Here is a 17,561-nt window from a genome sequence, read left to right as displayed (position 1 = left end):
TCTAAAGCCTTCTGAAATATATAAACTATCCATCTATTATCCATAGCTCTCACAACATTATGTTAAATCCTTTGGTCACATATCTCTTGGATGAAATCCTTTACACTTTTTCTTACATCTAAGTTGTCATTGACAAAACAGTGCAACTTATTTATGTCCGCAACATGTCTCTTAGCTGCCCTGAATGTGATCTACTGTTACTTGTCCTGGGAAAATTAGTCACTTCAGTCCCTATTACTCTGTATCATTATTTAACCTTTTCACATGTTCTAAAGTATTTTCGGTTTTACCTTTAAGAATTTCTAATACCGTAATATGCATTGTTTACTTGTGTGATCTTATCCCATTTAATTATAAATTTATTGAAGTCAAGGACCACATCTTATTTGTCTTTGTATTGTTTCCTCCTCAATACTCACCTTATTCTTCTCCATGTCCCCCAGCTCCTATCAGTGGTTAATGCAATGCACAGTGCATACTAGGCAGTTAATATGTGTTTGTCAAATGAATGGATGAAAGGCTTGTCTTCTTTCTCCAACTACATCACGTATTTCAAGAAGATAAGGGTTGTAATTTTTTCCCCCATTTCTTGTGTATGCCTTCTTAACATCAACCTTGGTGCTATGACTATAGGTGTTCAAAAAATTCTCATTGAATAAATGAATACATGAATGAATGAATAATAGAAGAAAGTTTTAATGCCTGTCCTTGAGGTTGTCCCGATCCATTCCTACGGAAGAGGGCTTCCTAGTGGAAGAAATTCAGACTCTTAATTGCTGGTGGTTCTTAAAAAGAAGTCCTCTAAGATAGAAATCTATCTTCCAATTCAGAAAAGGTAAGTGGACTTTCCCTCCTCTGCCCCCCCATGAAAGGGAGCCCATCAAAACCAAGCTAATTGCTGTGTAGTGTAATCCTTGGCCCTACTGAATCCTCTCTTATGTTCTGCTATGTGCGTGGAATGTTCTTTTTTTTCTTTTATCATTTTGTATTTAAATTCAAGATGAATAACAAAATTTAAAAAACAATAAAAGAGAAAGACATGAACAAGAATCACATGGGATAAGAAGATATGGATGGATTATGATTGACATTGGTGAGGAAGCACCCACAACTATGAGATCATAGATTCATGGAAGGATCAGATTTAGAATTCAGTTCAACGTTCTGTTTTGTGCATGTCTTTTTGGACCCTAACTCTGTCATCCATCATTTCAGTCTCCTAGTTTCATATCATCTGCAAATTAAATAGACATGGCACCTATGTCATTATATAGGGATAGGGACTAAATCTGTGATTTCATTGGTATGGGGGAACTCCCAGGTGAGAAAACTCTCTTTATTAATGAAGGTCAGCACCTCCTCTGAAACCTCCAGTCTTAGAGAGTTGCCTAGAACATTGGAGCTTAGGTAATTTTCTGGGGTCTCAGACATACTACATGTCAGAGGCAGGACTTGAACCCAGGTTTTCCTGACCTTAAAGCCAGTCCTCTACCCACAGTCAATAATAAGCATCAGAGGTGGGATTTGAATGCAGGCCCTCTGACTCTGGAGCCAGTGCTTTTTCCACTGTACTACTAACAACAGACAAAATTATATAAAGTACTTTGCAAATATTAAACCTTTATACATAGCACTTCTGAATATTATTTATCTCAGTTAGTGATGGAAATGGTGAAAAGAACAGAGTGGAGGTCAGGGTATTAAGGCCATTGTTAAAAGCTCCATAGAGATTGAAATTAATACATTAATCAATATTCTTTGAATACAGCCATTTCACAAGCTTTGAATCCATCCAAATATAACCTCATACAGCCCACATTTCTCTGGGTTTTCCATAAGGATATTATAATAGACTATAAAATTCCTGTTTTTTTTTGTGAGGCGATTGGGGTTAAGTGACTTGCCCAGAGTCACACAGCTAGTAAGTGTTATGTGTCTGAGGCAGGATTTGACCTCAGGTTCTCCTGATTCCAGGGCCAGTGCTCTATCCACTGCATCATCTAGCTGGCCTTACCAAATTCTTTTTAAAAAAATCCAGGTAACAGCACACCTATGTCATTTCATTGATTGGTAGTACCTCACCAAAAAAAAAAAAAGAAAGGTAGTTTGGCACTAGTTATTCTTTATGAATCCATGCTTGGGTCCTGCCCCTGCTATTTCTCCTTCACGTCAGGAATAGTTATGGGGGCAGCCAGGCAGATAACCCTCCATGAGGGGTTAGTTAGTTAAGTCTACAACCTGTTCTCAGTATTGAATAATGAAAGCAAGATACTTACTAGCACATGGAGCCTTAAATCAATAAGAACTATCCAAAGGCCAGAGAAATTCTGGGAGAGGCTAGGAGAGAGTTTATTCACAAAACAGCAAGCCCAGGAGCTAAGTCTTTATAGTTAACAGGAAGTTTTGCAGAGCAGGTTCAAAGGGCCAAGTTTATTGATTTCAATAGCCTTTGACTTTATCCTTTTTGCTATGCTGCCCACATGGTAATGCCTCCCATCACTTGCCTGATGAGTAACATCTCTCAATGGAGGCAGAAGGAGAGCTGGCTTCTCGGGTGTCACTGTTTACAAGTGCTTGAAAACCATCCACTTGATAATAGAACTTTGTTAAGAATTGACATCAAGGTCATTGATCGATAGTCTCTGGAAATGACCTTCACTTCCTTTTTGAAAACTGGGACCTCTACTCACCTCTAGGGCTGTAACACCTCATGTTCTCCCAGGTAGTGGCTCAGAATCACACCTGCAAGTGCCAGAACTCTGGAATGAGGGTAGTGTGGTGTGGTGGAAAAAAGCATTGGATTTGGAATCCCAGGACCTAGATTTGAATCCCAGCTTTGCCATTTTCTACCTATGTAAGCTTGGATAAATTACCTATTCTTTCTGGACTTCAGTTTCCTCATCTGTAAAATTAGAAGGTTATGACCTCAAGTTCCTTCCTGCCCTTAATCTGTGGTTGTTCATCTTTTTATTTTTTTTGGTGAGGCAACTGGGTTAAGTGACTTGCCCAGGGTCACACAGCTGGTAAGTGTCAAGTGTCTGAGGCTAGATTTGAACTCAGGTCCTCCTGACTCCAAGGCCAGAGCTCTATCCACTGTGCCACCTGCCCGCCCCTTGTCCTTTGCTCTTGAAAAGGACAAATGACATCAGGAGGGTGATGTCTTGACTTGCAAGTGAACTGGATTTAAATGAGGCAGGGCTGTGCAAAGTCACCAGTCTCACTCTCTCCTCCAGAGTCAATGGAGTAAGGTGGCAAGACAAAGGTGAGGAAGACTGGCTCTTAATCTATGATCTTATTGTAATACATACTTCACTTCTCAAGCACTGGGTTTATATGGATTAAATTTAACCCTGGAGTACTTCACAAATCACTCTATTTGGCTTGTGCCCCACACCTAGGGTCTCCTTTACAAACATCAGAATTTTTCTGGTTTTGCTCTCACCCAGGAAGCATCAGAATATGTGTAGGTGTAGGTTGCTTTGTGTGTAGGTTTCTAAAGAAAAGGTTAAAGAGTCCCTAACTTCCATACAAGTGATAATAATTCATATAAAGGATGAGCTTTATTTAACTGGATATACATAGTTTTATACATATAGTTATGTATAATTATGTCTATATCTATCTATCTTCTATCTAAAACACAAAGTACTTACAGATAAATCCATGAATAATCAAAACAACTTGACTTCCTTTTCCAAACATCTATATATTCCCATAGACTTATAGTACATTCTAAGGTTGAGGGGAAAGCACTGAGGATGGAGGGAGGGGCAGAGAACTGACCCCTTATCTCCTAGATCTGCACAATATACTAATAACTCACAATACTAGTAAAGGGTGGGTTTACTCCTCTATATCATGGGTCTGTCTCTCACTGCTCTTTCCTCTTTGTTCTAGAGCTCCTCTGTTTGGTCCAGAAATTTGACATCTTCCTAGAATTTCTTCTCTTTTACATAAAAGCCTTGGTTCAATAATTTTGCATTGTTGTGAACTGATCCAAACATTCTGAAGAAGAACTTGGAACTATGCCCAAAGGGCTATAAAACTGTTCATACCCTTTGACTCAGCAATATTACTACTAGGTCTATATCCCAAAGAGATCAAAGAAAAGGGAAGAGAACTTATATACAAAAACATTTTGGCAGCTCTTTTTTTAGTGGCAAAGAATTGGAAATGAGGGGATGTCCAACAAGTTGTGGTATATGATTGTGGTAGAACACTATTGTGCTGTAAGAAATGACAAAGGGGATGGCTTCAGAAAAACCTGGGAAGATTTATATGAGCTGATGCAAAGCGAAGTGAGCTGTCTTAGGAGAACATTGTACACAGTAACAGCAATATTGTGATAATCAACTGTGAAAGATTCTCATCTACTTTGTTCAATACAATAATCCATGATAATTCCACAGGACTAAAAATGAAAAATGCTCTCCACCTCCAGAGAGAGAGGTATAGACCGAAGCATATTTTTTCACTTTTTCTTGCTTTTTTTTTCAACATGGCTATTTGAAAATGTGTTTTTCGTGACTTTGTGGGTATAATGGGAATCAAACTTCTTGCCTTCTTGATGGCTAGGGAAGGGGGTAGAGGGAAAGAGAGAATTGGGAACTGAAAATAAAAATTATGAAAAAAAGAATTTTGCATTGTCTAGGAACTCCTCCTCCAGGAAGCCTTGTTCAGGGGCTTGGGGTTGTTCAGAATCTCCTTTTTGTCCACAAAGCTTTGATTCGGAACTCCTCCTCCAGGAAGCCTTGTTCAGGGGCTTAGGGTCGTTCAGAATCTCCTTTTTGTCCACAAAGCTTTGATTGGTAATTTCTCTCTCCCTCTTCTCTAGTCTCCATAACACCTCTGTCAGCTGTCATCTCTAAGGTTACATGCTTCTCTTCTCTCCTTCCCTCCCATCCCTCCTCTCCTGGACTCACATCTTTTCTCCTTTCTTCAGGCCATTTGATTCCCTAGAGAGACCTTAGAAAAGCATAGGCTTTCTTATTAGGGAATTGAGTCCAAATCTTTCGTGTGTAGCCTCTATACTTTCTGCATTTGTCAGCTGTGGTTCTCTTTGTCTCTGATGCTTGATCAGTTTGCTAATTGTTTTTTCTTGTTTTCTTTTTTTGAAAAAAATGTCTTTATTATATGGAATGGCTCTCTGGGAGAGGTGAAGGGGAAAGACACAACAGAAAATTTAGGTAATATAAAAAGAAAAGATAGCAATAACTTTAAAAAAAACTTGCCCCTCCTCACCAAATCCCTGAAGCATTTTTGTTGCATTGGCATCTTTCTAATTTGCTAGGTTTGAAATGAGTTATCTTTGATTCTTCCATTTTCTTCTTCTTCCCCTCCCACCAATTAGGCATCAAGTCCCTTTCTATCTTTTGCATCTCTCTCATGTCCTGCCAAGGGCCTGGTCCAGGCCATTAACACCTCTCTCTTGAACTATACTGTAATAGCCTCTTTTTATCCTTTTTTTTAAAAAGGCAATTGGGGTTAAGTGACTTGCCCAGGTTCACACAGCTAGGAAGTATTATGTGTCTGAGGCCAAATCTGAACTCAGGTTCTTCTGACTCTATCCCCTGGGAGAGAGGGCCGATGTCTTATCCCTTGCTTTACCTAACTGCCCTGTAATAGTCTCTTAATTTTGATGTATATATGAGAAAGGCTTCGTTTGTGAACTCTTAAAATTGCATTTCCCTCTTCCAAGACATATGTTATCTTACAGTCTCACAAACTGTTAGAGCTGGAAAGAACTTTGGAGATCAAGGATCACAGATCTGGAGTCAGAAGGAACCTCAGATACCATCTAATCTAATTCCCTCATTTTATAATGAGGAAGCTCAGGCCTAGATAGAGTATCTTATATTAGTAAAAAGAGGCGGGAATCATTATACCAACGAAATCATAGGTTCAGACCCTGTCTACCTATCTAGCTACCTACCTACCTATCTATCTACCTACCTATCTATAGGATTATCTACCCCCCATCTCCATGTCTCCATGTCTCTATCTACACACATACACACACACACACACACACACACACGCACATCTATCCCTATAGAAATGTCAGCTGATGTCACCTCCTCACTTAAAAACCTTCAATAGCTCCTTTTGTTGTTGAGTTGTTTCAATCATATCTGACTCTTCATGACCCCATTTTTGGGTTTTCTTGACAAAGATACTAAAGTGGTTTACCATGTCCTTCTCCAGCTCATTTTACAGATGAGGAAACTGAGGCAAATGGGGCTAAGTCCTTGCCTAGGGTCATGAAGCTAGTAAGTGTCTGAGGCTGGATTTGAACTCAGGAACACGAGTCTTCCTGATTCTAAGCTCAGTGCTCTATATACCACCTAGTCTGAGGCTGGATTTGAACTCAGGAAAATGAGTCTTCCTGATTCTAAGCTCAGTGCTCTATATACCACCTAGCTGCCTTTCAATAGCTTCTTACTGTCTATCAGACAAAATCCAAATTCCTTAGATAGACATTAAAAGCTCTTTACAATAATAAACATTTGTATAATTCTCTAATGTTCATAATGTACTTTATACACATCTAATTTGAGCCTCACAAGAATACAGCTTGCCTGTTGTGCAAGTATAAAAGTAAGTATAAAAGGTGGGTCTGGATCCCTGCTTTTCCTGACTCCGTCCTTTCCAGCTCTGTACCATGTGACCTTTCACAATGAGTCTCTATTAACTTTTCCAGTCTTATTTCCTGCTTGTCTCCTTCACTACCATATACTGTAGCTAAACTGAATTACTGTGTTGCCTAATTGAATTACTATGTTGCCTCATTTCTTGGAATGTCCTCCCCAATTCCTTGCCTCCCTTCTGCCAATACTTCTTATACCAGTACATGACATACTACAGATTGCAAAATTTTCTAAGGATTAGGGTATGAATAGGGATTACATCTGTGATTTATGTAGTATGGGGAACTCTTGGGTAAGAAAAGTCCCTCTACCAATGCAGGTTGGCATCTTCTCTGCTAGATTCTCATAAAGAGTCATGTAGTGCATTGAGGTTCAAGTGATTTACCCAATATCACACACCAGTATGTCTAGGGTAGGACCTGGGCTATGTCTCTATCCATGCTGCCTCTCTTTTGATGATGATCCAATAAAATATATAAGCCTAAGTATATACAAAATACAGGACATAATTAAATATTTGAGAATTCATAAGGCACATGAGAGTCTTGTAGTAAGTAGACCAGGTTATCATTATGAACATTAAATATCACTGCACCATGGTAATACAAGTTTCTACCACGGTAGATACAAGTTTCCATATGTTATTTACTTATGCTTTCTGACTTCCATCTGGTGAGCTTCAAAGAGTGCTTCATCTTGGGATAAGAATCTATGCAAACATACATTTGAACAGGGGTGGAAGGGTTGACAACATTGGATTTTTGACAATATTGTTTTTTTCTCCTTGGTGGCAACCATTTAGCATCAGATATGTTTTAAACAAACTGACGCCCAAACGGAACCATATTTCTGTGCCCAGACTAGAAGAGTATTATCTTTAAGATAAGTCCTGTGGTTGCTGCCTTGAAACATCTGTACAACAGTCAGTAAAAAATGTGCTTCCTCTTACCTCAAGCTCATTAGCAGCCTTATTTACTTTGTTGATGTTGCTGGCTTCCTGTTTCTTCTTCAGGGCTAGCTGCTTCACACACTTTTGGATGTTTTTCTGTGTAAGATGTTTGAGAAAAACCACATTAGTACTACTGAAACTTCAGAACTCTTCTGCCCTTTTACCAAAGCTTGCTGCTTCTTCTTGAGTGACAGAATCTATGACTATCTCTGTCATTCCATCATAGGATCCGAGGTAGAAGAAATCTCACAGACCATTGAGCTTAACCCTCTCATTGTACAGATGAGCAGACTGAAGCCTAGAGAGGCTGAATAACTTTCCTGGGGTCACACAGCTAGTCTGAGGAAGACTTTGAATTTAAAGTCTTTCTGATTCCAAGTCAGCGCTCTGCCCAACTGCCTAAAGTTTTAGTGAAGACTCTGGTTGTGTGTCCTTTCCAGATGACTTTGGCCTTTTCTATCATTATCCTTCCCCATATCTTCATCCTTCCTAGCCTTTAGTCCCCTTCTCTCTGCCCACTGTTCTCTTAATTTGAGTAATGCTGCCAAAATATCTTAGCCTAGGGGTGGGGAACCTGCTGCCTAGAGGGCCACGTGTGGCCCTCTAGGTTCTCAAGTGCAGCCCTTTGGCTGAATCCAAACTTCATAGAACAAAGGGGATTCAGTCACAGGGTCGCACTTGAGGACCTAGAGGGCCACAAGTGGCCTCAAGACCACAGGTTCCCCACCCCTCTCTTAGCCCGTTGTTTTTACCACATCCTGTCTCTCTCCTGTAGCTTCTGTCCCCTCTCCCCGCAGCTTCCAGACCAATCTTCACTGCCTGATTACTTTTCTTTCCTTTTTCTCTGCCAAATCAAAATGAAGTGGACACTTTATCTAGTTCTCTTATGCACGATATTCTATATTTTCTTACACATTCAAACCCCTACTTTCCTATTGCTAGGACTCTTGATAGGTTATCATATACAATCTTCTTCTTCAATGTCCTAAACTTTCATCTTCTCTATGAAGCCTTTTGTTCTTATCTAAAGGCGAGCAATATGATGGATAATCCCCAACCACCTTCATAATTGCTATAAATCACAGACCCACTTAAGACTTAGGAGAAATCCTATAGCCCAGAAAGATAATAGAAGCCATTGTAAAAGAGTAACTGCCACACATACAGAACAGTAGTTAGTGTCAGTTGCTGGTACATATACCAGTGGCCACTACCTATCCATGTATAATACAGGGAAAAGTCACTGCCACCACTCCATAGCCAACCTCCTACTCCTCTCCTCCAGAAATTTTGTTTCTATTTCTCAGTTGAATTGAGATATCTGGGATCATCATTATTATAAACTGCTAATTGAAAAGGAGCAATTTGTAAGCAAAGAATTTTGGACAGGTACAGAAGGAAGATTTCCCCTTCTATATAGCAGTGAAAGGTGAACTTGTGAACTGTACATTTGTTAGTTCAACAAATATTTAAGGTCTGTGATATGCATTGCATCATAATACTTGCTAACATTTACATGGTACTTTGCATACATGATCTTAACATGTTCATTACAACCCTGTGAGGTACTGGAGGACATATAGGTATTGTCATCTCCAATTTATAGATATATATATTGAGCTCAGATAGATTACATGACTAGTTCATTGACACAAACCTTGAAAACATAAGAGGTAAAATTTGAATCTGTTTCTCCTGATTTTAAATTTAATAGCCTTTCTACTATTTAATGCTACTTTGAGTTCTGCCAAAATGAAAGTTTTATAATTAAAAAAAAACTATTAAGTGCCTACTGTATATTAAAATACTGTGCTAGACAATTAACTCCATAGGAATAAAGTTTACACACACACGACAACCAATATTGCAACTGTTACATGTGGGTGCTTTGTGTGTGACTATAGAAGTATAGGCAGTAAGGTTCAGTAGACAGTGGCGGATTTGGAGTCAGAGGAGCTGGGTTTACATCTCACCCTGACCACTACAACCTTTGTGATCTTGGGCAAATCAATTAATTGTTTTGAGCCTCAGTTTTCTTCGTCTGTAAATTGAGGGATTTCGACAAGATGATCTCTAAGGTTTCATCCAGCCCTAAGCCATGGTCTTAAGTTGAGAAATTGTGTAGTGATTTAAAACTTAGAATCTTCAACTTAACATTTTTTTCTTTGAAACTGTATAAAGACAATGCTCCTTTTGTTCTCAGGGATGAAATGTGGAGCAATCTTCTGTGTAAAAAATTCCTAACAATGAAAAGTGTTCCAGAGTAAAAAGGGCTACCTTTGGTGGTAGTGAATTTCCCATCACTGGAGGTTTTCAAAGAGGAGGCAGGCTAAGCATTTTTTAGGGGATGTTTTAGAAGATCTCTTCCACCTCAGTGATTTTGTTATTCCAAAATCACATCAACCAATCCATAAGAAAAGCATTTATGAAGCACATATTATATGCCAAGTATTGTTCTAGGAACTGGAAATACAAAGACAAAAATGAAACAGCTCCTGCCTTCAGAGAGCTTATATTCTATCAAAGGGAAATAACATGTATACATATAAGCATATAAAAATATACACAAAGTAATTACCAGGTAGGGTGGTAGATAGTGCAGTGGATAGAGTTCAGCCTGGAGTCAGGAAGGCTCATCTTCCTGAGTTCAAATCTGGCCTCAGACATTTACTAGCTGTATGACCTTGGGCAAGACACTTGATTCTGTTTGCCCTCAGTTTCCTCATCTGTAAAATGAGCTGGAGAAGGAAATGGCAAACCACTCCAGTACTTGCACCCCCAAATGGGATCACAAAGAATCAGACAATACCGAATATAATTACAACAACAACAAAAATTACCAGGTAATTTTGGCAGGATCTGGGGAGACACTTGCTGGATAGGTTCAATATTGCAAATTAAGCTGCAATACTGCAATGGATCTAAAGGATCTCATTGATGTTGGCATTCCTTCCATTGGTGCAGACTGCACCCCATCCAGGCTTTCCCATGATGTGATTCTTGTTCAAGTTCTCCCCTTGTTCCTCTCTGTGCTTGAGGACTTCCTTCAGGTTATTTTAGATTTCACAAATATCATAAGATCAGAGATTTCAAGCTAGAAGGGACATTAGAGGTCATCTATTCTCATTCCCTCATTTTACAAACCAGGAAAGTGAGGCGCAGAAGGGTTAAGTAAGTTGTCTGACATCACACGGAAGTATGTGATAGAGGTAGGGTTTGAATTCATGTTCTCTTACTCCAAACACAGGACTCTTTCTGCCAGACCACAACATTCTTGCTGTCAGCTGTTTTCCCCTCACTTTCACTATGTACTGCTACTCCCTCTCTGTCTTTCATTCCCTCAATAATACCACTTCATCTACTTCTTGCACGTAAGTCATTGTTAGAAATATGCCGTAGCCAGCTAGTGTTCACCATAAACCTCTCTGTCAACCTTTCTGCCACTCTCAACCCCATATTTTCAGAGTGTACACTGGGAACTGTGGAGATCACACAGAAGTATAAGGCATAATATTTACTCCCTACCCCCAAGCAACTCACAATCTAGTTAGGAAGGCAAAATTACTATACATGAAACAGTAGAATAAAAGCCCACTGAAGGCAGATTCTGTTTCATTTTTATCTCTACATATCTTGTGTCTGGGGCAGCTAGGTGGCACAGTGGATAGAGTGCAGGGCCTGGAATCAGGAAGACTCATCTTCCTGAGTTCAAATTTGGCCTCAGACACTTACTTAGCTGTGTGATCTTCGGCAAGTCACTTAATCTGTTTGCCTCAGTTTCTTCATCTGTAAAATGATCTGGAGAAGGAATGGCAAACCACTCCAGTATCTTTGCCCAGAAAACCCCAAATGAGGTCATGAAGAGCTGGACATGACTAAAAAATGACTGAACAACTGAACTCTGTGCCTAGCACAATATGGACTTAATAAGTATTTGTTGAATTGAACTGAATTATAAAGTAATAGAAGAACTATATCCCAGGCAACTGAATTGCTGAGTCGGGGTCTGTGATCTCTGAAAGTCTGTGGAGAAGAGGAGAGATAGAATAGAATTGGAAAAGGGACACCTCTGTCCTGATCTCCTCTCCCTCCTCCTCCCCCAAGGGAAGAGTCTGCAAACTCTAGGCCAGTGAGTTTGATTTCAATTCCTGACAATCAATCAATCATTCAGCATTTATTAAGAACTTCTTAGGTACAGGCAACATAATGTATTCTTAATAATATATTATTAAAGGAGTGGTTAGTGACTATCTAGAAAAGAAAGCCTCCATCACAAAGATTGTTATTGTGATACAACAGTAGAAAGGGGATGGATTTGAAGTCAGTGGATTTGGAGTGACTTTGAGCAAATAATTCCCCTTCCCCTAGCCTTGGTTTCCTTATCTGTAAAATGAAGATGCTGGACTGGATGACCTCTAAGGGGCATTCCAGCTCTAAATTGGTGATCTTACCTATATAAACCAAGGGCTATGTGACACAGTTGAGAGTCAGAAATACAATAGAAATCATTGGGGGAGGTGAGGGCTGAGTCATTACCCAGGGCTTCATAGAGGCTTTAAGACTTGGTCAGAGCTTTGGAGGATGGCTGGATAACATTTTACTGAGTGAGGCTGGATGTAGGAAATTATTTTTGTAGCAAGCAAAAGGCTGGGGATGGGGGTGGGAGAAGGGGGGGAAATGTTACTACTCCCTCCTTGCTCCTCCAAAAAAAGGTAGAATCTCTCAAAAATCTCTTCACTGCCCTACAGTTTAAATACTATTTAGACAAGTTGATGGTGTACTCTGGCACAGCCAGGTTTTGTTGGTGTATGTCGTGGCAACCTCACAAAGATTGGGAAATAATAAGAGTTGCTTCCTGTACCCAACTGCCTCTACCTCTGCCTCCAGGTTTTTCTTTGTACACGGTGCCCTTTATTTCTTGGAATGCTTTCTCTCCCCATCTCTGCCTTTTGGAATCCAAATTTCTTTCCCTTCAACTCCCAGCTCATTCCAGGTAGGGTTCATTCTGATCTCCCCAGTTGTAGCACTCTCCTCCCCAAATTTCTTTTGATTTAATTTATTATGTACATTCTGTGTTTCCTTATCCCTCTCTTTCTCTTCCCCTTTCGCCCCCACTGTGATATGTATGCCCTTTGGGGGCAAGTACTGTTCCCTTCATTTGTTTTTTTGTCTTCATATCTTCGTAGCACTGTGTCTGATGCACTAGGCACTTAAGTGCCTGTGAAATGAATTAAGCTCACACTTATGCAGCGTTTGAAGGTTTACAAAGCACCTCCCTCCCAATGAGGCAGGTAGTGTAAGTATGATTATCCCCATTTCACAGATGAGGGGAAACAGAGACTCATAGAGGATTAAGTAGCTTGACCAAGGTCACACAGCTAGTAAGTATCAGAGTGTGCATTCAAACCCTAGTTTCCTGACTTCAAAACCAGCATTGATTTCACTGCCCCACCCTGATTTAACAAAGCCAGAAGAATTTTCCCATCATACAGAATGACTAGTTTCCCACCACCTTCGATCCTTCTCACCCAACAGAAATATTCTTGGCAGGAGGACCATTTGGAGCTATCCAAAAAGGGCAGGGACAGTGGGGTAAAAGGAAGGGGGTCCTTCCATTTCCAGACTTACAGTAGAAGAAAAGGGGAAGTCGCAGTGAGTGACCTGTGACCTCGCCGCTCTCGGGCACTGTCTGCCCTTTTCTTCCCCTACGGGGCCCCTCTCATCTCCGCTTACCTGCTTGAAGCTCACTTCCTCGTGGACAAAGCGCACGGGATGGCCTCGGTGCGAACCCACCAGTGGACACAGGGCGCACACGCAGCGTCTGCAGCGGCTGCAGAACAGCTCGACCGTGCGGTTGCAATGCTCTGAACACAGCCAAGTGGGCGCCGGCTCGGGCCCCTCGCGCCCCTGGTCCTCCTTCTCAGCTGCGGCTGCTACTGCTCCGTTCTCTGCATCTTCTGGGCGCCCACACCAGCCCCCGGGCTTTCGCTGCGCCTCAGGCTGTGCGGTATTTATCACTTCCCGGGCCTCGCAGATTTCCCAGGGTACTGGGTCCGCCGTAGCTGCTGCTGAAGGAGCAGCCATAGCCATTTGCCCTGGGGAGGAGCAAAACGAGGAAACGAAACTTTTGCATCCGCAAAACCTTGTTATATCAGACCAGAGGGTGGAGGAGAGAGGCAGGAACCAGACCCGCAGAACTTTGAAGGCTGCTTAACCTTTAAACTTTTCTTTTCTTTTTCTTTCTTTCTTTCTTTCTTTCTTTCTTTCTTTCTTTCTTTCTTTCTTTCTTTCTTTCTTTCTTTCTTTCTTTTTTTCCTTCTTTCTTCCTTTGTATTTCCTTTTCTTCCTTCTTTCCTTCCCTCTCTTTCTTAGAGTGGAACTAATAGTTCTATTTTTTGAATTTTAATATTTTATTTTCCCAATTACATGTAAAAACTACTTTTTAACCTTCCTCTTTTAAAATTTTGAGTTCCAAATTCTCTCCTGCCCTCCCTTCTCCGTCGTTGAGAAAGCAAGCAATTTGATAAACGCAATACATGTGCAGTCATGCAAAACATATTTCCATATTAGTCATTTTGTGAAAGAAAACACAGACAAAAAAACCCACAAGAAAAATAAAGTAAAAAAACCAAAACATCAGTATGTTTCCATCTGCATTCAGCCTCCATCAGTTCTTTCTCTGGAGGTGGTTAGTATTTTTCATCATAGGTCCTTCCAAATTGTCTTGGATCTTTGTATGGCTGAGAAGAGCCGTCATTCACAGTTGATCATTCTACTACAAGGTTCTCCTAGTTCTGCTCACTTCACTTTGTATCAGTTCATGTAAGTCTTTCCAGGTTTTTCTGAGAGCATTCTGTTCATAATTTCTTATAGCACAATAGTATTCTGTCACAATCGTATATCACAACTTGTTCAGCTATTCCCCAGTTGATAGGCATACCCTCAATTTCCAATTCTTGGCCACCACAAAAAGTAAGCTATGCTTTCTATTTGTAGGTATATGTAGACTCATTATTATAGCTGAGATAAATAGATGGGATGAAGCCACACCTCAAATCTATATTCTTTATTCCATTGGAGGAAGGAAACTAAACACATGTGCTGGGATCTCCTCTAGTAGGAGACCCGCTTTAGGGCAAATCTCAATACATATAGCAATGTTTCCTAAGTGAGGTGTAGCCCTGACAATGAAGGATAATAGTAACAATGAGACAAGTTTGATTCATAGAAGGGTTTCATGACTGGAACGTGAGTCCTGCAGTTGCTTGTCTGAGCTCAGGGACCACCTGGTGCTGGTGCAAAACAATTCTGGGATTTTGCTGTGACTCAGTTCATACAGAGGGTGAGTGCCAAAGGTTGTTGTTACACCAAGCTAAGGGCACAGCTTTCTTGCTGGGCCTGAGTTCTGGAAAATGGGGTGTCTCCTAATAGTAAAAAGAGAGGAGTGATCTTGACATGGGGATTCTGACAGTGCTGAGGATAGGAAGATGGAAAAAGACACTTGTACTTGTTTAGAAGAAGCTTTCATCCTATTGTCCTCTTCCACCCCAGTCCCATAGAGCTAAGTAGGGTAAAGAAGGAGAGAGCCCTTCTCCCATTGGAGCAGGAACCAGGGCCACAGAGGGGATTGGTACCTGTCTTAAGTCTTGGGGACAAAGATTCAGAGAGAGGGAGCTGAGAAGGGACTTCATATTTGGACCTTGTGGTTGGCTGAGGCGAAAAAGAAGGTTAAGATAATGGATGATGAACTGTGAGGCCTGGCTGTTTGAAAGGATATCAGCATTTTTTATTGAAGTCCCCCAGTATGAAGGCAGCAGAAGAAGACTGTCAGCCAAGTACTGAATTCCTTTAAAAATGAGGGAGAATGACTGAGAGGCCCATAGATGACTGCAGTAAGGATTTAGATGGGGTGATACAGACAGAGTGAACCTCAAACAATGAGATATTGAAGAATGATGGGGATAGAGAGAAGGATAGGAAGTGGCAGTTAGGTGAGAGAAGTATGTTGACTCCTCCTGGCCACACGTCTTCAGGAGAATGGGAGAAGGAACACAGCCAAAGAGAGAGGAGGATCTTTCTAGATTAGCTTTGTTGTTGTTCAGTGGTGACTGACTATAACCCAATTGTGGATTGTCTTGGCAAAGATACTGCAGTGGTTTACCATTTTCTTCTCCAGTTCATTTTATAGATGAGGAAACTGAGGCAAACAGGGTTAAGTGACTTGCGCTGGGTCATAAAGCTAGTAAGTGTCTGAGGTCACATTTGAACTCAGGTCTTCCTGATTCTGGGTCTGGTGCTCTATCCACTGTGTCACCTAGCTGCCCTACAGGCTATTTTTTAGAATGATCATAATGATAACCATAAGGGAATACTTAAAAAGAGCCCTTTTTTTAGGCAATTGGGGTTAAGTGACTTGCCCAGGGTCACACAGCTAGTAAGTGTCAAGTGTTTGGTCTGAGGCCATATTTTTTTAAAATCAGCATTGGTAATCCCTTCACTGATGAAGATCATAACCTTTCTTCACTTTAGTAGTTTTATGAGTTGCTGTCTCCCTTTGTCCCCCACCCACATTCATCATTTACTAGCTAGCTTTCCATTGATAAGTCTCTACACATTTATCTTGACAGGTTCTTGCTCAAAAGATACTCCATTTCTGGGGTCACACTCGAAGCCTTTGTAGCTTGGTAAGACTGCCAAAAGCTTGTGCCTACCAGCACAGACTTTGAGAACAGGGTCAATTTCACTTCATACTGAGATATTAAAGTAGGGCGTTAGTAGGGGTGTGTGTGTGTGTGTGTGTGTGTGTGTGTGTGTACTGGACCTGTGATTACATTGATATAAGGAACTCTTGGTTGGGAAACTCCCTCCATTAATACAGGTCAACAATTCATTTGTAACTTATAGTATTACAGTTGCCTGGGGACACTGAGAGATTAAATGATTTACCCATTGTCACACAGCTAGTATGCATCAAAATTGGTACTTGAATTCTGGTCTTCCTGATTCCAAAGGCAGTCCCTATTCCCTATGCCCTGCCTCCAAAAAACTGAGAGGTTAAATTATTTTCCTAGGGTCATTGAGCCAGTGTGAGTCAGAGACAGGACTTGAATTCAGCCAGGTTTTCTTAACACTAAGGCCAGCTCTCTATCCCCTATGCCAGGCTGCCTAGTGGATAACATGTGGCATAGTTACATCATGATCTTGGTCACTCACCTTTAGATACACTCTAGTTTGTTAATACCTTTTTTAAACATGTGGTACCCAGAACTGAACAGATGTGATTTTCCCTGGGCAGTTTTGCCTGAGAGACCTGACATGATAGGGACATGCTTTTGGGGAAGGGATTGGGTGGGGAGTAGTATGTTTCTTTTCTACTTCAACTGTTTCCCTCTTTCCCTTTCACTTGGTAGTCCTGTGGATCTGCTGTGCCCTCCTCCTAGGCCTTGCCTTTTCTCTAAAGCCTAACATAGTGATATGTATGAAGTTAATGAATGAATGAATAAAACATATATTAAGTGCTTGTTATGTGCAAAGCATGTGCTAAGAACTGGAGATACAAATCAAAAAGTAAAACAGTGACCACTTTCAAAGATTTCACATTCTAATGGGGGAGAAAATACATATGGAAGATTTCATCTGTAAGTCTGATGGAAAAGTCTCATGGTCCTTAGGATATGGGGCAGCTAGGTTGCACAGTGGATAGTGCACCAGGGCTGGAGTCAGAAAGACCTGAGTTCAAATTTGACCTCAGACACTTCCTAGCTGTGTGACCCTGGGCAAGTCACTTAACCCTGTTTGCTTCAGTTTCTTCCTCGGTAAATCGGCTGGAGAAGGAAATAGCAAATCACTCCACAATACTTGCCAAGAAAACCCCAAAAGGGACCATGAAGAGTTGGACACAATTGAAATGACTCAACAATAACCTTAGGATGCAACAGCAAAGCAGATGTTAATACCTCTTCTTT

The 17,561-nt window shown here is 40.8% G+C and overlaps 1 protein-coding gene across 1 annotated transcript in view; it reads right to left on the bottom strand.

Moving 5' to 3' along the window:
• The window catches only part of TRIM14 (tripartite motif containing 14), a 35,089-nt gene extending 21,352 nt beyond the window's left edge, over positions 1-13,737 (bottom strand). The window contains exons 1-2 of the mRNA XM_020995551.2: positions 13,330-13,737; positions 7,597-7,692 (exon numbers count right to left, since the gene is read on the bottom strand). Coding sequence (XP_020851210.1) covers positions 7,597-7,692; positions 13,330-13,686 — 453 coding nt within the window. The 5' untranslated portion in view covers positions 13,687-13,737. The remainder of the gene's footprint in view (positions 1-7,596; positions 7,693-13,329) is intronic.
• Between the last annotated feature and the right edge of the window lie 3,824 nt (positions 13,738-17,561).

The sequence above is a fragment of the Phascolarctos cinereus genome, unplaced genomic scaffold, assembly GCF_003287225.1.
Source record: "Phascolarctos cinereus isolate Bilbo 61053 unplaced genomic scaffold, phaCin_HiC Scaffold_4;HRSCAF=312, whole genome shotgun sequence".
Lineage (NCBI taxonomy): Eukaryota > Metazoa > Chordata > Mammalia > Diprotodontia > Phascolarctidae > Phascolarctos > Phascolarctos cinereus.
The sequence above is the reverse complement of the archived record's forward strand: the minus strand, read 5'-3'. Positions and strand labels throughout refer to the sequence as shown.